At 39.1% G+C, this 24,260-nt stretch overlaps 1 protein-coding gene across 1 annotated transcript in view; it reads left to right on the top strand.

Annotated features, from left to right (window-relative positions):
* Positions 1-24,260, top strand: part of LOC103138416 (BMP/retinoic acid-inducible neural-specific protein 3-like) — an 82,324-nt gene that overhangs the window by 7,576 nt on the left and 50,488 nt on the right. Inside the window, exon 3 of the mRNA XM_016671743.1 lies at positions 14,767-15,003. Coding sequence (XP_016527229.1) covers positions 14,767-15,003 — 237 coding nt within the window. The remainder of the gene's footprint in view (positions 1-14,766; positions 15,004-24,260) is intronic.

The raw sequence follows: 24,260 nt of genomic DNA, 5'->3' as shown, positions 1-24,260 counted from the left end.
ACTCCCCAATTTTTATATGTTTTTTGCAATTTTTATTACCTTCAAAATGAAACCTTCCAAGTTATTAGCTATGGTCCTCTCTTGTGTGTGTGGGTGGCATTTTTTTGAGATGCGTGCATCCAGAAACCCATCAAGAGCCTAGTAAAAGTCCAGTAACAATAGACAGAACTGTGTGGGAGGAGGCGGCAACTCAGAAATATACCAGTTGGTGGAAAAATCGGCTGACGCACAAATGTACGATCTCAAAACTTAGGAAAGTGTTCCTGCTCTCAGCGCTGTACTTCATGTTGTCGAAGGTTTGGTGAAAAATTCTGATGGAGAGTAAAATCTGCTCTTTGGGGCAAGTGTAGGATGAGTGCTTGTTGAAACGCAGCGCCATATAAGTTAGAATCATGCAATACATGTGATTTATTCCTGGTCAGATGACTGGTGTGGCTACTTCCAAAAGAAGAGAGAGAAACATCGAGATGATTGTTAGGTGGGTCTAATGTTTCTACACAATTGCCTGATTTTGCTGGTTAAGGCACAAGTTGCCCGTGTCCTACATCCGGCTCACAAGACAACAGCGCACGACAGGTTCATGAGAGGACGACATTTTAGAAGTAACTAAGAATCTCCTTGTTTTTAAAGAGTGACATTTTTAAAAATCACAATCTGTGTTTCAGTAATCTACAGTCAGTCTTACAGTTTGCTGAACCGCAATATCTGGCCTGGCCACTACAGTCTGAGAGAGACTATAAAACTCCCATTTAGAGGGTGTTGCCAAACACATGCACACACAGTGTCTAATCCTGAGCAGAATAACTTTTTTTTTTAAATAAATACAGTGAAACGATATCTGTTTTATTGTAGGATGTATAAATTGTATGTGGGAGACATTAAAGATCCAAAAACGCCTTTTTCTCTGAGATGAATCACATTTTCATAATATCCGATCTGGCATCAGGTTTGAGCGTTTAGTTTTATTTTACCAAACTACTTTTGGTGGCATTAACACATTTAATTTGCCCAACCAAACATACCTGTGAGGAGGAACAACAAAGCGGTTGCCAAAATAAAAACTGAAAACAAAAATAAATTGACTATTATTTTCCTTATCAAATTAGGCTCAAATATCAGATGCATCATCATTTTCCATCTAATTTTCTTATTGTAGGTGCACTTAAGATAGTATTTAACAGCCAATATTTGTAAAATTAGTTTTAATTTGGATTACCGTTCAAAATAGACCAACCCAGCAGTCATTTCATGCCGACCATTAGATCGGCGCTGAACAATGGCAGCCCAGTAGAACGAAGAGTCTCTGTCAGAGTCTGTTGGAAGAAGCCCTTTTAGCCTCACAGTCACAGAACAAATGTCTCACAGTTTGTGTCACTGTCCTCTAAACGTACTGCGTAACCTTCCCATATGGTCGGACCGTTCCGCGCCTTAGTGAATGCTCCTCTGATGCTGTGAAGTTGGGGCTCTGAAGAAGCCGAGCAGCTTCGTTGTCTGTGGCAGGTCAGCGCTTGTTTGTGACTCTTTGTGTACAGTAGAGCCGGTCGTGTGGCGCATGCAGCAATGTCTTTATAGCAAATCCTCATAAGCAGTAAATAAATATCAAGTCTTTCCACACGGCCACTATCTTAATATGCTTTTATATATTTTTTTTTTAATTTCAAGTTCAAAGGTTAAAGGTAAATTGTGGAGTTAAGCTTGGGTTTTTGAAAAGCAACCTTATTTAAGACTCCAAGAATGTTGTTGTGTCGGATATAGATTTTTCTTTTTACCTTCAAAAATGCAACCTTCTCTTATATGCTGTGAGTTTAAGACTTGAGATATTGATGAGAACAGCAGAGGGACATCATGGTTAGAAGTAAATACCGAGAGCCACATTTTTCTCAAATGTCATCTTTACAACTTTAGTAGGAAATGGTTCAGGGCATTTCCTTCTAAATTTTTCTGTATAAAGTCTATTATCATTGTTATCAGTAATTTTACTCAGGTAGGTGTAAAAAAATACTATTTAATAAAACCAATCAAGTGAAAATAAAAAGTACAGCATAGCAAAAGTACTCCTAAAAGTGCATAATTTCAAAAAAGTAGTCAAATAAATGTAACTGAGTAAGTGTAACTAGATACTACCCAGTCTAAGGTTGAGCAATTTTGCAAAAAGTGGGGAAAAAGTTTCAGGTCGAGACATATTCTAAAAAATACTTGCAGCTGTGATTTCAGTGACTACATGACTCTACATGTAGCATTAGTTCATCAGAGTGAATAACACTTATTTGTGTTGACCCTTCATACTAAAATCTTTATACACTTTGGAATTTGTAATGGTGTTAACAGAAGATGAAAAACTTCAAAAAGTGTGAATAGTTTCAAAGGATTCAGTGGATTCCTATTTTTAATAACCAGTGACTTTTAAAGGTGTGGATCTCTTCTATGGATTTAAATCGTTCAGTTTCGTCATGAATTTGCCTTCTACTTGTGAACCATATTGTTATGTAATATGTAAAGTAATATGTAAAATTAAACCTACTGAAGCTTTAATGTTATTGCCCTTTTCTACCATTATGGACAAATTAAGAATAAAGCCATTGCAATATTTAATTTAAATTGCTCCGTTGGTTTGAGAGACGACATGTGGACTGGAATAGTTCTGTTTTCTTACAATAGACAAGCTTGTAGTATTTAATGCTCCATTTCAGCCCACTTGGAGTCCTGTTCTGGAAAACGCTCGCCTCTTAACACAAGCTTGCATAAACTCAAGTGCGAGTTTATGCAAGCGCACAGAGGAACGTGCAGGCCCACTTTTAATCAGAATGACACCATTGCCTGATGACAGCTGCAGGGTGGCCTTCATCCATCACAAGCCCCCAACCCCCCTTCAGGTCCATAAACAGGCCTTCAGAAGTTTGCTGGAATTCCTTCAATAGCGAGAGCATGGGGGACGGATGCCGCAGGACACTCGTGAGCTCCTGCAGGATGAGAGGTCTGTCAAGTGACTCCCTTTTGCTTAGGTCTAAGTTTGGGCAGTCACTGAAACAAATACTCTGCACACAAGCTGTTTCTGTGCACTGCACTGTATGAATCATTCATGTGCCGCTTGCATGCCAAATTTCTCACTGGTCCCTGCTCTGACATCACAGCGCTAGATGTCTCGATGGTAAAGGTTTCAGCAGACGAAAGATATAGGGAGAAATAGAAAGTGAGCCAGATAGAAGTCTGTCTGGTGGAGTGGGGGAGGTGGGTAGTTTGTGGCTCTGAAGTCTTTTTACTCTTTAAACTGACAGACCTGTTGGATATAGCTCCCTCAGCACCACACGGGGCCTTATCTCTTTGCAGCGTTACAGCTTTGCACTTTTCATGCATGCACAATGTAGTGGACTCTTTTGTGTATGAGCACAAAACTATCTCAGGAGAGCATGAAACAGCTGAGCTGAGGTAAATACGCATTCCAGCCTGTGCAACAAGTCAGCAGAAAATTCAAGTCACAGTCGGAAGGAAGCTTTGCGACCAAGGAGGGAAAAGTCAGACAGAAAAAAATAAAGAAAGGATGAGGGTTGGTATGTGACACAGAAGCATCTGTGCCATTGTGTGTGCTCTTGCACACAAGACATTGAAGCCAGACGGATGCAAAACTCTCAGGCCCCGAGGGCAGGACGGCGGGCCGAGGGTACCAACGGCGCGTCCTGCAGAGACGAGGGTGCATTCCGGTGCAGCGGACTTAGCTGTCAGCAAAGCAGAGGCTTAAAATGAGCACGCAGTCACTCGAAGACATGCACCGATAACAGAGAGGCAGTGATCATGGGGTGGGTTTAAGAGCTTCAAATTGCCCAAAATGAAAAATGTGACCTCTGCAGGGGATTGAGAGATGGAAAGACAGGGAACCTTGGGGCTGCCATTTCTAGTCCAGTGGAGTGATCTAAATCTGGGGGTGGATGGAAGCAAAGTCTCATGGGTAATGACCCTAAAAGCCCCCATCAGAAAGAGGACACCCACAGGTTTTTCATGGTGGTAACTGGGGACCTGGTGTGATAAGGAGAGATAATGCTGAAGATTAAAAGCAAGTGATGGGATTTTTTTTTTCTTTTTTATCACTGTTTCGAGCCCTGTTGGAACAGAGGTGTAGCGCTCAGTGCAGTCTGGAATGTTCCAAGCTTTTGTCCTATTTGAAGCCTTTCTTTGGGTTGATGNTTTTCAAACCCTCTCATTATCACCAGGTTTCTTGACAATAGGAAGACTAAATGCTGCCTAGGTGAACTCTGTAATGAAAAAAAATATTGATGGTGGGGGGGAGAAGGAAAAAGATTCGATATCGAAATATAATTATCCCCTCCAGCTGCCTGAGCCTGTCATTTCCTGCTATAGCTGCCCTATAAAGTTATATTGACAAGCTTTGACCCGGAATAAAAACGAGGCTAAGCATGTTCGAAACCTTAAAGTTTTTACTGTTTGTCCTTGAAGCGGATATTAAACCTTAACTATCACAGATGTTGCTGAATAAATATCATTTTTCTCCACAAAGTGAACCATAGTTTACTTCTCCGTTGTTAGGTCAAGTCCTGTATCTTTGTGTCCGTCCTTCTTTTCTAAAATGAGGAATATTATTAGTTTAAGACCCAGAGAGACTGTAGGTATTAAGAAAGGCTAAAGAGAAAAGTGAAAAGGCCATGTAGTGCAAAATGAGTCAACACTGTTTTGAAGGCTTTGTTCACTGTCTGACATATTTGTTAAAGGCAGAATCAGTGTGTAGGTTGTCGAGTGGGTCGTTAAAGCACGATACTTTTCAAATTCTGAAACAATAAATGATAAAAAAAAATAAATAAATCTTCATACTCTTTTGTTTTCAATTCTAGAAAAAAAAAACATAATTGCAGCTGAAAGGTACAAGTTTGTCCCCAGAAAACAAACAGAAGGATTTGTTTTACAAATATGAGTATTTATAGTTTCAAGTAAGAAACGTTTAAAAGAAAAACCAACTGTAAGGATCTTCAGACTTCATGTCTTGGGTAGGCATTTCATTCTACAAATGCAATAATTAAATATGTTTTTTTTATTTTTATTGTCTTTTACATTGATTTTGTAATGAAAAAAGGGGAGCCCTACCAATGACCAGGGGTAAACTCTTACTCCTATTTTCTCTAATTAGCTTGATGACTTCCATTCCTGCCCTTCCAAAGCAACTTGGTCCCGTGAGCCAAGTTGATAAAAACGAGGTTGTAAAAGCCGTTTCTAGACCAAGTCAAGCCTGCACTGAGGTATCAAGTCTCCTAAGAAATAATTATGGCAGAAACCTTGGACTATTTTGTATCAGTTCTCTCTCTGCACAAGATAAATTTTAATTAGATCTTGAACATCTTCTTGTGCTTTTTAGAAAAAAGGACAGTGTGCCAAACTTCTTAAAGTATGCTTCTCAAAGTAGTTCTTAAATTCTTTCAATCGTTATAAATATGATGCTTCTTCATAACGGAAAGAAGAAACACTTTTGTTTTTTTAAATATCTGTGACAATTATAAAACAGAAGATTCTGTCCTGATGCATCTGGACAGAAACGTTAAAGGTTTCTGGTGGCCCGTTTTCCTTGGTCACTTATGTGCACTTATGTTTCCTTTTCGGGAATTTTTCTGTTATTCACAAGGTTGAGAACAGGAACCAGAGCCTAATGCTAATGCTGCGACGCCTTGGCTGCCTGGTTAAAAATGGCTAAGCCCTCGTGCGAGCGATGGTTCTAAGAGACACCAGAGTTTGACATGTGCTTAGTAGGCTGTCTGCTTCAGATCAGAGAAGAAAAACCCGTCTACTTTCGTGTCCGACCATGAAGACACAAGCTGATTATTTACTCAAATTAGGGTTCTTGGTAATGCTAACTGCAGCACAATAATTATAAAACGACACAAGAGAGGCTTAAATGGCAAAGAAGGTCTTCAAAAGCCAAGTGTCCTTCCAGGCCTAAACTTGCCTGGGACTTTCCTCCAAATGTGGAGGAAAGTTTCATCCTCTGAGAAAAAAAAACAATCTGAATAGGCCTGGTGTCTGATAACTTCTTTGGTGAGAGAAGGACATATGGTAAAAACAATGTTTTCTATGTAGCACACTGGAGAACGCTCTGTCTTAAGAGTGTTTCATTATAGGGGAACAATGTAAAGTGCCAACATCTAAACATTTTTTGGACGTATCAAACTGCAACTTGCTATAATTAAATACCACAGTGGTTTAAATGTGTTAGGTTTAGGGGTAGGGCTCGGTCTTTCTTTTGTTTTACTATAATAAAGACTGTGTATTCTCCAACACCACATAAAGTTGGCTTCGTACTTTTATCCTGCAGTCAGAGTGGAGCTTTCGAAACAATATTCCCCAATCCTCAACTCCCCAATTTTTATATGTTTTTTGCAATTTTTATTACCTTCAAAATGAAACCTTCCAAGTTATTAGCTATGGTCCTCTCTTGTGTGTGTGGGTGGCATTTTTTTGAGATGCGTGCATCCAGAAACCCATCAAGAGCCTAGTAAAAGTCCAGTAACAATAGACAGAACTGTGTGGGAGGAGGCGGCAACTCAGAAATATACCAGTTGGTGGAAAAATCGGCTGACGCACAAATGTACGATCTCAAAACTTAGGAAAGTGTTCCTGCTCTCAGCGCTGTACTTCATGTTGTCGAAGGTTTGGTGAAAAATTCTGATGGAGAGTAAAATCTGCTCTTTGGGGCAAGTGTAGGATGAGTGCTTGTTGAAACGCAGCGCCATATAAGTTAGAATCATGCAATACATGTGATTTATTCCTGGTCAGATGACTGGTGTGGCTACTTCCAAAAGAAGAGAGAGAAACATCGAGATGATTGTTAGGTGGGTCTAATGTTTCTACACAATTGCCTGATTTTGCTGGTTAAGGCACAAGTTGCCCGTGTCCTACATCCGGCTCACAAGACAACAGCGCACGACAGGTTCATGAGAGGACGACATTTTAGAAGTAACTAAGAATCTCCTTGTTTTTAAAGAGTGACATTTTTAAAAATCACAATCTGTGTTTCAGTAATCTACAGTCAGTCTTACAGTTTGCTGAACCGCAATATCTGGCCTGGCCACTACAGTCTGAGAGAGACTATAAAACTCCCATTTAGAGGGTGTTGCCAAACACATGCACACACAGTGTCTAATCCTGAGCAGAATAACTTTTTTTTTTAAATAAATACAGTGAAACGATATCTGTTTTATTGTAGGATGTATAAATTGTATGTGGGAGACATTAAAGATCCAAAAACGCCTTTTTCTCTGAGATGAATCACATTTTCATAATATCCGATCTGGCATCAGGTTTGAGCGTTTAGTTTTATTTTACCAAACTACTTTTGGTGGCATTAACACATTTAATTTGCCCAACCAAACATACCTGTGAGGAGGAACAACAAAGCGGTTGCCAAAATAAAAACTGAAAACAAAAATAAATTGACTATTATTTTCCTTATCAAATTAGGCTCAAATATCAGATGCATCATCATTTTCCATCTAATTTTCTTATTGTAGGTGCACTTAAGATAGTATTTAACAGCCAATATTTGTAAAATTAGTTTTAATTTGGATTACCGTTCAAAATAGACCAACCCAGCAGTCATTTCATGCCGACCATTAGATCGGCGCTGAACAATGGCAGCCCAGTAGAACGAAGAGTCTCTGTCAGAGTCTGTTGGAAGAAGCCCTTTTAGCCTCACAGTCACAGAACAAATGTCTCACAGTTTGTGTCACTGTCCTCTAAACGTACTGCGTAACCTTCCCATATGGTCGGACCGTTCCGCGCCTTAGTGAATGCTCCTCTGATGCTGTGAAGTTGGGGCTCTGAAGAAGCCGAGCAGCTTCGTTGTCTGTGGCAGGTCAGCGCTTGTTTGTGACTCTTTGTGTACAGTAGAGCCGGTCGTGTGGCGCATGCAGCAATGTCTTTATAGCAAATCCTCATAAGCAGTAAATAAATATCAAGTCTTTCCACACGGCCACTATCTTAATATGCTTTTATATATTTTTTTTTTAATTTCAAGTTCAAAGGTTAAAGGTAAATTGTGGAGTTAAGCTTGGGTTTTTGAAAAGCAACCTTATTTAAGACTCCAAGAATGTTGTTGTGTCGGATATAGATTTTTCTTTTTACCTTCAAAAATGCAACCTTCTCTTATATGCTGTGAGTTTAAGACTTGAGATATTGATGAGAACAGCAGAGGGACATCATGGTTAGAAGTAAATACCGAGAGCCACATTTTTCTCAAATGTCATCTTTACAACTTTAGTAGGAAATGGTTCAGGGCATTTCCTTCTAAATTTTTCTGTATAAAGTCTATTATCATTGTTATCAGTAATTTTACTCAGGTAGGTGTAAAAAAATACTATTTAATAAAACCAATCAAGTGAAAATAAAAAGTACAGCATAGCAAAAGTACTCCTAAAAGTGCATAATTTCAAAAAAGTAGTCAAATAAATGTAACTGAGTAAGTGTAACTAGATACTACCCAGTCTAAGGTTGAGCAATTTTGCAAAAAGTGGGGAAAAAGTTTCAGGTCGAGACATATTCTAAAAAGTACTTGCAGCTGTGATTTCAGTGACTACATGACTCTACATGTAGCATTAGTTCATCAGAGTGAATAACACTTATTTGTGTTGACCCTTCATACTAAAATCTTTATACACTTTGGAATTTGTAATGGTGTTAACAGAAGATGAAAAACTTCAAAAAGTGTGAATAGTTTCAAAAGATTCAGTGGATTCCTATTTTTAATAACCAGTGACTTTTAAAGGTGTGGATCTCTTCTATGGATTTAAATCGTTCAGTTTCGTCATGAATTTGCCTTCTACTTGTGAACCATATTGTTATGTAATATGTAAAGTAATATGTAAAATTAAACCTACTGAAGCTTTAATGTTATTGCCCTTTTCTACCATTATGGACAAATTAAGAATAAAGCCATTGCAATATTTAATTTAAATTGCTCCGTTGGTTTGAGAGACAACATGTGGACTGGAATAGTTCTGTTTTCTTACAATAGACAAGCTTGTAGTATTTAATGCTCCATTTCAGCCCACTTGGAGTCCTGTTCTGGAAAACGCTCGCCTCTTAACACAAGCTTGCATAAACTCAAGTGCGAGTTTATGCAAGCGCACAGAGGAACGTGCAGGCCCACTTTTAATCAGAATGACACCATTGCCTGATGACAGCTGCAGGGTGGCCTTCATCCATCACAAGCCCCCAACCCCCCTTCAGGTCCATAAACAGGCCTTCAGAAGTTTGCTGGAATTCCTTCAATAGCGAGAGCATGGGGGACGGATGCCGCAGGACACTCGTGAGCTCCTGCAGGATGAGAGGTCTGTCAAGTGACTCCCTTTTGCTTAGGTCTAAGTTTGGGCAGTCACTGAAACAAATACTCTGCACACAAGCTGTTTCTGTGCACTGCACTGTATGAATCATTCATGTGCCGCTTGCATGCCAAATTTCTCACTGGTCCCTGCTCTGACATCACAGCGCTAGATGTCTCGACGGTAGAAGTTTCAGCAGACGAAAGATATAGGGAGAAATAGAAAGTGAGCCAGATAGAAGTCTGTCTGGTGGAGTGGGGGAGGTGGGTAGTTTGTGGCTCTGAAGTCTTTTTACTCTTTAAACTGACAGACCTGTTGGATATAGCTCCCTCAGCACCACACGGGGCCTTATCTCTTTGCAGTGTTACAGCTTTGCACTTTTCATGCATGCACAATGTAGTGGACTCTTTTGTGTATGAGCACAAAACTATCTCAGGAGAGCATGAAACAGCTGAGCTGAGGTAAATACGCATTCCAGCCTGTGCAACAAGTCAGCAGAAAATTCAAGTCACAGTCGGAAGGAAGCTTTGCGACCAAGGAGGGAAAAGTCAGACAGAAAAAAATAAAGAAAGGATGAGGGTTGGTATGTGACACAGAAGCATCTGTGCCATTGTGTGTGCTCTTGCACACAAGACATTGAAGCCAGACGGATGCAAAACTCTCAGGCCCCGAGGGCAGGACGGCGGGCCGAGGGTACCAACGGCGCGTCCTGCAGAGACGAGGGTGCATTCCGGTGCAGCGGACTTAGCTGTCAGCAAAGCAGAGGCTTAAAATGAGCACGCAGTCACTCGAAGACATGCACCGATAACAGAGAGGCAGTGATCATGGGGTGGGTTTAAGAGCTTCAAATTGCCCAAAATGAAAAATGTGATCTCTGCAGGGGATTGAGAGATGGAAAGACAGGGAACCTTGGGGCTGCCATTTCTAGTCCAGTGGAGTGATCTAAATCTGGGGGTGGATGGAAGCAAAGTCTCATGGGTAATGACCCTAAAAGCCCCCATCAGAAAGAGGACACCCACAGGTTTTTCATGTTGGTAACAGGGGACCTGGTGTGATAAGGAGAGATAATGCTGAAGATTAAAAGCAAGTGATGGGATTTTTTTTTTCTTTTTTATCACTGTTTCGAGCCCTGTTGGAACAGAGGTGTAGCGCTCAGTGCAGTCTGGAATGTTCCAAGCTTTTGTCCTATTTGAAGCCTTTCTTTGGGTTGATGGAAAGACAGACTTATATTCTACACACATGTATATCTGCACATGGTTCCAGCCAAACAGCATTTACAAAAGATTTCCTGAATTAGTTTTCTTTTTTGTTTGCTTGTTTGTTTTATCAGATATTTGTTCAATAATAATCTGCTGCTTATAGCCCAGGCGCCGACTCTTGCCTCATTATCAGCAGGTAGTTAAAGGTTGAAAATATCGCAGTAAAGATAATTGATGGCTGTTTGATTCATTACCAGATTAAATTGGTTTCTCAGTTGTTGATATTCCCTTTACACAGACACATGTAATTGATACATCACCAGTTTTAGATTAATTAGAAACTGGACTGAAATAGGTAGCAAATTAATCTGGAACTCGGTGAAAGGGTAGCCTGGAGGCACAAAGATGAAAGATCCTTTTCTGTTTTTAAGGTCTTTATTTTCATCTCCTTTTTTATTCTGGTTAAAGAATGTGAAAAATGTAAAGATTTGGGAAAACTGAACTAACAGCAAGGACTTTTTTTTTTTAACTTAACATCCCTCAATTTAACAGCTTTTCTAATTAAACCAAGTTTGTATGTTATTCGAATCTGTGGAAATACATGTTTGAAAATAGAAAACTCAGTTTAGTCATTGCTATAATTCTTATATTGCTTTTGCCAGCAGTCATTCAAGAAAACCAATAACGTTTAGTGCATTACATGTCACTATTGTGTTAGTACACTGAATTTAAATAATTTGTAGAAAAAAAGTAAAAGTTCCAACATTGCATTTCTGGGAATCTGAACCTGTAACATTTTTAGAGAGAGCTAGGAAAACCCACTGCCACGACGCTGGAAATTAAAATATATGCTGCAAATAGGCATCACCTTAATGAAATTTGAATAAACGCAACAAAGTTGCAGAAATGACTTTATAATATTTGCCTCATTCTTTTGATATGTGAAACTAGTGAACATTTACTCACCTCTGAATGTCAAATGCTTGGACTTCTTCATACAGAAATTCAGCCAAAAGACTACATTTGTTTATGCATTTCACTGCAGAACGATCAGCAGTGAAATGTCTCAGTACAGAGGATTTGACTCTCAGCACTGCAGAGAGAGGAGGCAGGTTGGTGACTTGATTTTTGCCAGAGGGAATATGCAAGAGAATAAATCAGTCTCGCTAATCTGCGGTTCTGGAGAGGAAGCTGGAAAGCTGCAGTAACGTCAGAGGAGGAGGATGTTGGGGAACTGAGAAAGATAGTTTGATCATGTGGAGGAAGGAAGTCCTGATGGAGTATATCCACAACTTGGTTAGTCAAATTTCATTATTTGCTTAGATCCCCAATCCAGTGGTTAGAAGTCAAGTAATGGTCATACATAGAGAGGGGAATGTCAGAATACCTAGTAAAACAGAGCAGCAGGGCGGGTCGTGGTCCAGCCATCAGAAAGGTCGCAGAGATCCGTCATGGACAAGGCAAAAATCGTCCGGAGACAACAAGGGCAAGGACACAACGCTGGGTAACTACTAGCTAAAGAAAGTCAATAAGGAGGCAGAAACTGGGGAGAGCTCAAGAACTGCAGAAAACAGGTGAGAAAGGCAGACAGTTAGGCTAGGCACAGGTGGGCTGAATGAAGCTGATGAGCAGAGATTTAACTTGGCAGGTGGAGCAGAGCAACATGGAAGCATAAAAGCAAGACGAGAATAACATGGAGAAACACGGAATATTATCGTTGCAGTTGATTTGACCGCTTGGCTTGCTGATAGGTGATGTAGAAAACAGTGACCTTTCCTCCCTATATGGTCAGGTGGTCGTTAGGCAAGATGAAGAACAAAACGCAAGAATGATGTCTCTGCTTGCTCTCTCCTGGCTCAGTAGCCACACACCCATTATGCATCCAATATCTGCATTATAAACAGATCGTAAGTGACACACATTTCTTTATAGATGTGACAGGATTTCATGTTTCACCAAATGCACCTAATTACTTTCAGTCTGACCCATATAAAACACATTTTTAGATGAGCCAATGTGCAGAGCAAGAAAAGAAAATGCACGACAGCAGCTTGTTATTTAAGGCAACTTGCAAGTTGTGTAAATTTTAAAAACAAGACTTGTTGTTTTCTAAGAAACAAAAAAAGGTAATAAAACTTAATCCAAACTGACTAGTCAGGCTTTAGTTTGAGGTCGTGTTGGCTTTGACCACGATGTACACAGAAGAATCCTCAAGCAGGAATATTCACAATGTGTGTGTGCAAGACTGTCCTCGATGCTACTTTAAAACATGTAGTTAATTTTATCTCCGTTTGATTATTACAGTATATTACTTCTACTTAAGAAAAAACAAAAACTCACAAATCAGGATTTTAGCCCATACAAGCCTACCACAGCATTCTTAACTCATAAAAGCTTGACGGTGTTGTTGGGCTTTACGTCACTCTAAGTGATATAAAATGGCAAATAGCACCTGGACACATTCCAGTTTGCATTGTTTTTTTTTTTACTCATTTTGGAAAGGCAGACGTGAGTGTCGTACTGATCACAGCATGCTTTCGGCTGAATACTGATGCGCTGCCGCAGTAACGACGTGTGTCAAAGGTGAAAAGCGGCAAGGTGAAAAGAGGATGACTCACAGGCAAGTACCCAGCTAACAGCCAGGCTGAATAATTTGTGCTCAGTCTACATTTTCATAATGTTCTTTAAAAAAAAAAAAGAAAAAATACATAGCCAAGTCGGACAGACGGGGCCAATTTTGTATAAAATGACAGTGCAGCCAAGTGATGCTTGAATGCCCATCCAAACTTTTCAAAAGGCTGCTTGAAAGTTGCCTTGGATGCGACTTCAATTGTTAGACCCTGCTGTAGAGTTATATTTAGCATTATGTTTTAGTGGCTATACCTGTTTAGAATTTATGTAACAGGATTGACTCCTCCACCGATGTGACGCTCGTGGGTGTCGCTCCGCAACGTTATCAAGGAAGACTCGTTATTTATCGGGAAACTGATTAAAGCATCGAGGCAGCTTTCTGCAAAGTCGCTGCAAATTATCATATATTCTGTGCTGACTTTCAAAACAAAACAATCTGTCTTATAATAACACAATTTATATGGAGATTATTTCTAATCTTATCAGTGCAATTAGTCCGTAAAAAATAAAAAAGAAGAAAACAAGGAGAGGCGCCATCAAGGTGGGGATAGAGTGAGATAATGACTAAATCTGGCAGGTTGTTTAGCTCTCTCTCCCAAACCGAAGAAACTTCCTGAAGAACTGGAACTGCGTGTGCGTGTGTGTGTGTGTGCGTGTGTGTGTGTGTTTGTGTGTGTGCATATACACAATCACATGACAATCCACCCACATGCACACAAACTAACCCACAGGAAAGTAGAAAAAGGCCTCAAAGCACCTGCCAAAGCATAGAACATGGAAAATGTGACTAATTACATTACTTTCCATGCCAGTAAAAGAGAAAATACCAAAGAAGAGATATGCATATTCATATCAGGGCACAGTGGGATTGACTTGGCTGCCGAAAATCATCCAGAAAGAGCTTGTGAAGTGAGGAAAGAGGCAGCTTTTGACACAAATTAACAATTATTAGACGGAAAATCAGCGAGACAGGAGCGGACCACAGACCATTTCTGGAACGCGGCGTGAGCTTCACACACCAGGCTACCTCCTGGTTTCTGAGAGATGTCGATCTGCAAACACATCAGCTTCTGATGTGGCGCAATACACTGTGCAGCCATAGATCTTTGCACTATAATTAGCATCACATGTTTTAATACAGTTTAAACCACGAAAGCAGCAGCGAAAATTTAACACATTTTCAAGCTGGTAAATTAAATTGATTCCAACTTTGCTTCCCACAGGTTAAGCATGTAATTGTTTCAATACCCTGCAAAGGCTACTAAAGCTACTGGGTTAAAACGACATGCAGATGAAATTGCAATTCTTGCTTTCCATTTGATTCTTAAAAAAAAAAAAATTGGTTAAATATTCTGGAGCAGTTCTTCAAAATGTTTTGCTAGATCCATCCATTTAAGACATTTTTTTAAAATAAAATCTGACATGATGAATCATGGGAGTCAAAACGTCAAATGCTTTCATCTCCCTGCTGCGGACAGGATCATAGCCTATAATCCTTAAAAAAAAAAAAAAAAGCTGAAATAAAAGGGCTATGTTAGGGATGTTCTTTTTCATGCTGACATTGCAGCTTTTGCACTCTCTCGCACACATTTGTTTTTTTTTAACCTCTGACTTCATGTCAGGCTTGCAGGATGTCCTGCCAGAGTTCCTCCGTGGGCGTTTTGTGGAGGCGGCCCTCAGCTACGTGGCCTGTAACTCGGAGGGTGAGCTGCTGTGCCGCAACAACGACTGCTGGTGCCGGTGCTCTCCCAGATTCCCAGAGTGCAACTGTCCGTTCGCCGACATCAAAGTCATGGAGGAGAACCTGGAGAAGAACAAAGCGTCCTGGAACAACTTCAATCAGGAGTTCATGGAATCAGGTATGTGCAGGTGTCGTTTTCAGGCCGCATGTTAGGCAGACTTTGAAGACGGACAGAAAATGACATTGAATGGTGATTTGATTTGGTGTCAGAAACTGTTTAAAACAAACAGTATTTCACATTATTATGTTGAAAAGCCAGTTTCTGTCTCTGTAAATTGGAACATAATTAAACTTTGTGAAGATGCTAACCAAAGCACATCAATATCTTTAGTTGTTTGGCGTGTTACGGTATTCTGGTGTTGCAGTATGTCAGTAGTTAATAAACAGCAGTTTGTCTTGTTGCCTGACAACAATTTGTTACATTAATATTGGGAATTCCTGCATTACTGTGTTGCTCTGCNATTTGTTACATTAATATTGGGAATTCCTGCATTACTGTGTTGCTCTGCTTGTGCAGCTGCATTTTGAGCACTTGGTTCTTGGTTCTGTTGGACCTTAGTCCAGCTTTCGACACTGTTGACCACGACATGTTACTGAATCGAATGGAGAGTTGGGTCGGACTCTCCGGTCCACTGCTCCACTGGTTTGAATCTTACATAAAGAACAGGGATTTCTTTGTTTCAATCGGAAACTTCTCATCAGAGAGGTCAAAGGTCACATGTGGGATACCCCAAGGTTCAATCCTAGGACCCCTTCTTTTTAATATTTATATGCTCCCACTGGCTCAGGTTATAATAGAAAATAAGATGAGCTACCATAACTACGCGGATGATACACAGCTCTACATCACGATGTCACCAGGTGACTCTGAACCCATCCAATCACTGAACAGATGCTTAGAACAGATAAATGTGTCGATGTGCCAAAACTTTCTCCAGCTGAACAGAAACAAAACTGAAGTTATTATCTTTGAACCTAAAGAGGAGCGAACTAGAATCAATGCACAGCTTCAGTTATTACAACTAAAAACCAGCGATCAGCCCAAAACCTGGGAGTAGTGATGGACTCTGACCTGAACCTTCAGAGCCACATTAAGACAGTCACAAAGTCGGCCTTCTATCACCTGAAGAACATCTCCAGGATTAGAGGACCAATGTCTCAGCGCGATCTAGGGAAACTCATCCATGCGTTTATCTTTAGCCGCATTGATTACTGCAACAGCGTCTACACAGGTCTGACTAATAAATCAATCAAACAGCTGCAGCTGATCCAGAACGCTGCTGCTCGGGTTCTCACTAAAACCAGGAAGATAGAGCACATAACACCAGTTTTAAAGTCCCTACACTGGCTCCCTGTAGCTCAGAGAATAGACTTTAAAATACTGTTGTTAGTTTATAAATCATTGAAAGGTTTAGCACCACAATACATTAAAGATCTTTTATTGCTGTACCAACCATCTAGACCCCTCAGATCTTCTGGTTCTGGTTCTGCTCTGCATCCCCAGAACCAGAACCAAACGAGGAGAAGCAGCATTCAGTTTCTATGCACCACAAATTTGGAATAAACTTCCAGAAAACTGTAAAACAGCTGAAACACTGGGTGCCTTTAAATCTCAACTTAAAACCCGGCTGTTTAGAGTTGCGTACTGCTAAATTGCGGTAAATTGATGTTTTTAATGTTTTTATCTTTATTTTTCATCTAGTTATTAACTTTTTTAATTCTCTGTCTCGCAGTCTAATGTTTTTATCTTTTTTAAAATCTTTTTCAAAATGTCTTTCTCTTTCTCACTGTTTATTCAATCTCACATGCTGTTTTTATTTTAATTATGTAAAGCACTTTGAAATGCCTTGCTGCTGAAATGTGCTATACAAATAAAATTTGAATGATTGATTGATTGATTGGTCCGAGAAAGAAGTGACAGAGTTAGAGACTGGCTAACAATGCCGGAGTCAATATCTGCGTCTTATTCCAAGTATTTTGACACTTTTGACTATAAACATGCTACATAGAGCTCATTGTCTCTTTGAGGAAACACACTCTAGAAAATATTTGTTCATAAATTAGTTTAATAAATAGATTTATTCATGTATTTATTCCACAAAATCTTTTTTTTTTTTTTAAGATTTCTGGATTTTATCAGAAACTTTAAGAGTTTCTACCATTGAAGTTCGTTTGCAGCCTCACAGTGGATGGCAGCTGAGGACGAGCTGCCGACTGTATTGCAGCACATAAATAGGCGAGTGCAGATGTGGACAGCTGGATAGCGGCCGTGTTGCATAAGTTTGTTTAATTCGCGTTTCAGACGGAGCAGGTGGGATGGTGATGATTTATTGAGCCAAGCTGGTGGCAGCTTGTGCCGCTGTGTTTGTACAGAGCGTACCTGTGAAGTGTTTTTGTGATTACGTTAATGATAATTACTCATAAAATAAAGCGACAAACGGACCTGATTAGTGATAACTTACTCGGTTTGTGCCTCACTTGGATGCCGTTTTTTATTCATAATGACGCAGATTACGCTACATCCGGATGCGCATGCAGGAAGTTTTGTGTGCGCCATGTTTGCTTCATTTAGTAAAACCAACTGGTGATGTAAAAGCTAATGATAGAACTGTACATGTACATGTATTAAACTTTGATGTCCTTCTTATTTATTCCACTAAGCCCATTCATTGTTATAGGGTCAAATCTAGCCTAGCATCTTTTTGATGTTTCATGCATGAAGCTAGTGTACGGTGAACTTACCCACATATGGAATAAAAACGTAGACGGCATCTGTCCGGATGAAAGTTACGCCTCAGCATCGCTGGGCCTCCCTGGTAGAGATTATATCAGGTGTACAACACGCTGGGCCGCTTCATCAAAGCTATCTACCGCAGAAAGTATGGCACGGGTGTGTGATGTAATGATAGCTACGCTGCAGAACAAGTCAGGCGTCGCTCTCTTAATTGGTTGACGTTTTCTTGTTTTTTCTTTTCTTTTCTTTTTTTTTCTGCTTTGCCACATCTCAACACATTACCAGCTCACCTCTTAATGACTTGGAAGGTGTACGCAGGATTTAATTGGAAACAGGTTTCTGGCAGCTTGCCTCGCTCTCTGCGAGCGCATTGTGTTTCCCTGTAGAGCTCAGGTAATTGTGTGCGAGCCGCAGTTTGTGCAGAAAAACAGTTGCAGAGTGACATCAAGAGAGGTAAACAGGCTTTCTGTGCATTCATTTAGACTCACTTTGACAGCACTTGATTTTGCAAAGTTGCGTTTTTTGCTCGATAATAAAACTTTATAAGGATGCACAAGCGGGGCGTCAAAGGAAAAAAGGGCAAAAGTGGCATGTGAATCGTGAGGCACTTTTCTCATTGCGCTGACATTGTGGATTTTATCAGAAAGCTAGCTTTTTTGTTGTTGTTTATCCAGAAAATAATCCTGTAGTGCTTTCAGAGGGTTGTGTTTGAGAAGTGAGCTGAAAATGTCATAGCGGGCACAGGGACAGACACTGTATTGCCAGAGGCATGGCTGTGTGGAGAAGCTCATCAAAGTTTAATCTAATTTTTGGGAGCACACAAGTTACAGTTACGCATTCACACACTAGCAACAGCTGCACATGCAAGAAATTGGAATGCAAAATGATTGCAAAAAGACGGCAAAAGGAAATCTGCATAGCAAATGTTTGAATTTCTGAGTTCTGTCTATTGGTTTCCCCCCGCCCCCTCTGTGGCTCCTTGTTTCTGTTACTGATCTTCTCCTTCCTCTTCTAACTCAGACATACAGAGCCCTTAGCACTTATTAGATCACCTGGTAAAGATTGGTGAAAAGCTTTATTTGTCTTTTAGTGTTTATTACGTTCTCTTGGATGCCATCCACTCTTTTCAGGGTCTTAAGAAGTAAGGTTTACTTTTTTTTTTTTTACTTTGCCTCTTTTACAATTTCCCTGTAGGTTAGAGGCGATTTGTATCCTCGGACAGTAAGTTTGGGTTATTTTCCAGTGAAGTTGTTTTATTTTACTTATTTTTTTTTTCTAAAATATGTTGATTTATTCTGTGTGCTAAAGACTGTGTGTGTATAAGAGTTGGTTTAAATCTCCCACAGAGAAAGACAAGGAGAAGAGGCACAAAAAAAAAGTCTACTAATGGGGTTTGCGAAAGTGAAGAAGTGCATTTTGCACACCAAACTTGGCTTGCCACCAATTTAAAAGTAGATTATCAAAGCCAACTCACAATGTACAAGTAACATAAAAGCTCTCTGCTGTAAAGCTGTTTTCTTTCTGGGTAGAGGAGGCGATGCTCAGTTATGGGAGGCAAGATGTCTTTGAAAGGTGTGAAAACTTCAGGAACATCACACCTTTGATTTTGTGAAATTGGTAACCAGGCCAGCGTTCAGAAAAGAAAAAAAGAAACATTTTTGAATCCATATTTTTTGTTTTATTTTTATTTTTTTTAGTCGTAGTTCTTTTGCAAGCTTTGAGACAGTGTACTAAAAATTATAATAACATCTTAAACTTTTCGCATTTACATTATAAAATACTGGTTTCATGCACATAATTTGCCGCAATAATAAATCTTAATGTTAATTGCTGGTGCGCTAATGATAGATTTCATGTATTACAGAGTTCTTTAGACAAAGGCAGTATTTTGTATTTTTCAGTCAGATTGTTCCATTTTATAGCACAATCAAGTAACTATGTTACCTTAAGTTGTTTAAAAAAAGTACTCCATATATCAAACATGACTTAAAAAAATTTTGACTTTGCAATTTTGACACCTTGAAATTGGCCTCTGCCTCTTTAAGAACCTCCTACTCTTTCCCATATTCCATCTTCAGCATGTCATCACATAGTTTGTTGATTGCTGCTGCCGCTAGTCTAGTGGAGCCGAGCGGGGAAGGCGCGGGGAAGCAGCTCGGCTTGGAGACCGCAAGGAGGAGCTTTGTGGAAATAGGAAGGACTTTTTATGAGCGAGCAGTTAGCAACCCCTCAGGACTTGTCAAGCACGCATGAAAGATTCAAAAGCAACACTTCAGGTATGGTTTTGATGAGGGAATATAGTTAACTTGATTTAAGGACAAAATAAAGTCGATTTAACGTCACCTCTCCAACCTCCCAGCGTTTAATAATTGAAATTGAACTCTGCTGAATTGCATGTGGTTGCAGACTTTTTCCATCTTCCTGAACCTTTATTCAGAGTCAGCTTACTTTCCTTGTATAAAACCACACAAAACAAGATGAAGGGAACTGATTATATTAGTAATACTTTGGACACATTCAAGTGAAATGGCACAAGTTCCATTTTTATGTTTATATGGCAATAATACTGGGCTATAGCAACACAAAGTCACAATTTAGATTAGATTTTTATGTTTGTCTTTGGACAGTTTTTTTGTGGATCGTGGATCAACTTTTCAGTTTGCAGTCAGAGTTTTTCAGAGACTTTGATCACATCATTAGCCAGCAACTTGGAGCTTTTGGTGCACAGAAATCCACTAATAATGAATCCTGGGGAAACTAGTGCTCCTGCTGTTGCTTTTAATCTTTTATTGACTGACCTTAATGCCTGAGTTTGTTTCAAAATAAACTACTTAATTTTCATTTGCAATAAGCAACCGAAACCACTTTGCATTATGTTTCATAAAAATATAAACTGAATATTTATCCAAGGATTAATTCAGCAGAATGACAATAACAACTCAACTTAAGAGGAGATGATGTTCTCACATATCATTTCTAACCATGATTAGAAATTGCAATTTTTTTAATTATTGTATTTAAAGAGAAATACAAAAAATGTATTACAGGACATATTTGCATGGGTGACGGTCGGCATCACAGAATTATTCTTTGCTCCATAACGCAAGAAAAAAAAAATCTTTAGTATGTTTAGCAGTATCGTATTATCAAATTAAATCAAATCAAAACAAAATTGCTTAAAATGTACATCTAAAAACAGCCAATGCTGAGCAAAGGTTTGTGTATAAAATTATAACTTACTAAAAAGGTAAGGTGTTAATCACTTTAAAAAGCATTATATAATGACTTACTGGAATAGAATCATGGAATATCTCTTTTTGTTGTTTTGAAACCAAACGGTACCTTATTCAATCTTTGTTGTCCCGTTAACCAACGTCTGCTAAATCAAACTGGGTTAATCAGGTTTGTGTGCATCAACTCCCATGCATCTGCAAACCTTCGGAGTTGATCTCTCATAATGAAATTCAGATTGGGGCAAGAATTAGCACATCAATACCATGTTGGATTCGACATGCAACCCATTAGAGTGGGTCTTTGAAACATTAACTCGGCTCACACGACGAACAGGGTTTTCTCAGGCAGCGAGCATGAGGAGCGTGAGTATAGGATGTAACTAACAAATGAGGTAACTCATCCATGAAACATAAGACGGAGCCTCTAGGTAATTAAGATTCAATTCCCGGCTCCGAGGGTGGGCAGGAGGTGGTGTTAGCTTCACAGTGAGAAGGAGACGGAGAGAGGGGGGAAAAAATAAAAAAGAGCTTTCCATCTCCTTCCCTTCATGTTGGTTATGGGAAGTCCTGGTCATGTTAATGCATTTTATTTTTCACAGTGTTTTGAAAAGCTTGGTGCGTGTACAGCATTCATGCACACACAATAATTTCACTGGAGCTTTCACACCCGTGTGGTGATGTAAAGAGCTTTTGGATGAATGCATACAACTAACCCAATAATGGTGGCGTGTTGCCCCATGAACTGTTTATTAAAAGTTATTTAATTACATGAATAAATGTGAGCATTTGTTGGGAAGATGCATTAGAGTGTGGAGGTTTCCACATTTTCTATGCTTCTGTATAATCTTTTTTTTTTTATTTTATTTTTTTTACATTTTTGCATTATGATAGCTGCTAAATGCTATGGTGAAATTAGTTTGTTGTTCTAGGAGGGGGTGGGGGGACAGGAAGTAAAGAAAGCCTCATTGCAGGAGCATAGGGTTCAGAACTTATAAAAAGGCTACCATTATACTGGCAACATTTTTAACTCAATTTGCTGTAGATTTGGCTATTGCTGAAAATAAATGGAACTGACGCCTTTACTTTAATTCAGACTTGAAGTTATTCTTGGTTTTTAAAAACTTTTCATTAGTGAAAAGTTTCTTTCCCTGAGGTAAAAGTTTGAAATGACGCACAGATCGAGTTATTTTAGGCACTTGCCATTATGCCATATTTATCCTCACCACACACCATGAATCAGGAATCAAGGCAAATCTACAAATCATAATGATAATAAAACTGAGCAATGAGTGGCATCGTGGGTTCATCAAGTTCCCATAACAACAATTAGACACCATCTGCTTGCTGAACATTTAGGTGGATTTGGTGTGAAACTGTGGATAATTACACAAAAAACACATCTTGTTTGCAAGGTGAAGCTCATCTAATGTGCCAGTGAACCTTGTTGGAGATCATAGCAAATGACCACATCAATGCAGAAGTTGTCCACCTAATACAGCATTGACCCCTCTTCTTATCCAGGACTCTAGACATTATGCACAGGGTAGCATAATGTCCAAATACTTCTGTACGCTCTAAACTTATGAAATGTTATACAAGGGGTCTGGATCTCTGGTCCTCAAGTGTGACTGTTCTAAAAACTTTTGGATGGATCCCTGCTCCAACACACCTGAACTACCTTCTTGGCATGTCGGCAAGTTTTCCAAAGGTCTGGTCGTAAACCATTAAGTTGATTCGTGTGTGTTGAAGCAAAAGACCAAAATATGAGACGGTGTTGCATATTTCTTATACATAGGTTTTTGTATAAATTCTTGTATAAAGTATTGGCAGTGAATGAAATGTATTCTAAGTTATGCAGCTACCACATAAGAGGATTTTATTTCAATACTTTTCATATCTTTATCAAGGTTGCATTTGTAAATGTGAGAGGACTCAGATTATGTACGTTTTTTAAAGTTTTCACTTCCACATTAGTTTTAAGTTTAAACTTGAAACTTCCAGCCAACTTTTTTTTTTTTTTTTTTTTTTTTGCCACCAGGCTTTTAATAGGCTTTTCCTGACAACAAGCCCTGCAGCTTCAGAGTCATTAGCACCGTTGTAAACTTTGGTTCTGTCAAAGTTTGCTTGCATTGGGAGAAGTTGAGACCAGCTGTTTGTTACATACTCCTGCTCATTAGTGGACTAATTATAAGACAGTCCATATTGACCATGCAAGGATAAGTTCAGACAAGCATTTGAGAAATGCTGCTATTGTGTGTGGAGCTGTTGTATCCGGTGCTTCATGTCATCAGTCGGTGTTAATTGGATGTTTCTGCAACTACAACATGAGATACGGATGTCAAGCTGGGAAGCCTGTTAACAGTATGACTGTTAGGAGAGATTGTCAACATATGCATCAATATACAATGGTTTATATATTAAATTCCCCAAGAAAACTTAGTTTTACTTTTACTAGTTTGAAACCAAGTAATTCTCTGTGGCAGGATTCCTAAATTGGTTGTACAAGTCAGTGCACCTCTGTCAAAAGGCCTGTTTTTTTTGTGTGTGTTGTAATAAAATGAGACCATGAATCATTTCATTTGTTTTTGATATATATATTCTGTATAATTCAAATGTAAAATGATCAAATCTTTCACAATACGACATGCTAAAATTAGAATACCTGCTTGCGAAGGTGGACACACTAATATTTAGTTGAACGCCCTTCAGTTCTATCCAAATACACTTTATTAGTATTGTTCACTTATTACCCAAGTGATTCTTTTACAGAAAAATTGTACTGATAAAATTTCACACTTTTTGTTCTCAGAGAAATTATTTGCAGTGGATTCTCATTTGGTGTGTCGGACTAAAGAGTGCTGAAAACAAATGAATGCAACACCTCCGAGACTCTTTGTAAAAAGCAAAAAGAGAAGAAAAAGTTAAGAACTAGGTACTACGTCCATTTTAATTCAGAATCCCACACTAGTTTGTAGTGGATTTTTTTGAAGTGGCAGAAACACTTAATAAATACACATTACAAAAGTAGAAAAAATTAAATAAATCTAGGGGTTTTGTTTTTCTAATTATGTGAATTTATGTGAATACTTTGATCAGGGTGTTGAATGTCACATTATCTACGGGAAAAATGTTTTTTGCTGCGCTGATTTGATTGACAAATCACCCATTTGCACCGACGAGGGCAGTGAATGAAGCAAAATTCCTCAGATCACTATTTATTTATTTATTTATTTATTTATTTTTTTCATATTCCCCCTCATTCCACTGCGATGAGTGAGATCTTGGTGAATGCCAGCTCCGAATCAAAGCTGTCTGCACTGATAAATCACTGTAATCCATTGGCTGCCCTCAGACAAAAACCTCAGTGGTTTTTAAAATTTCATTGCTGGCATTATTGAACTCGCTCCT

This window comes from Poecilia formosa, unplaced genomic scaffold, assembly GCF_000485575.1.
Source record: "Poecilia formosa unplaced genomic scaffold, Poecilia_formosa-5.1.2 Scaffold49, whole genome shotgun sequence".
Classification (NCBI taxonomy): Eukaryota; Metazoa; Chordata; class Actinopteri; order Cyprinodontiformes; family Poeciliidae; genus Poecilia; species Poecilia formosa.
This window is presented reverse-complemented; position numbering and strand designations above follow the sequence as displayed.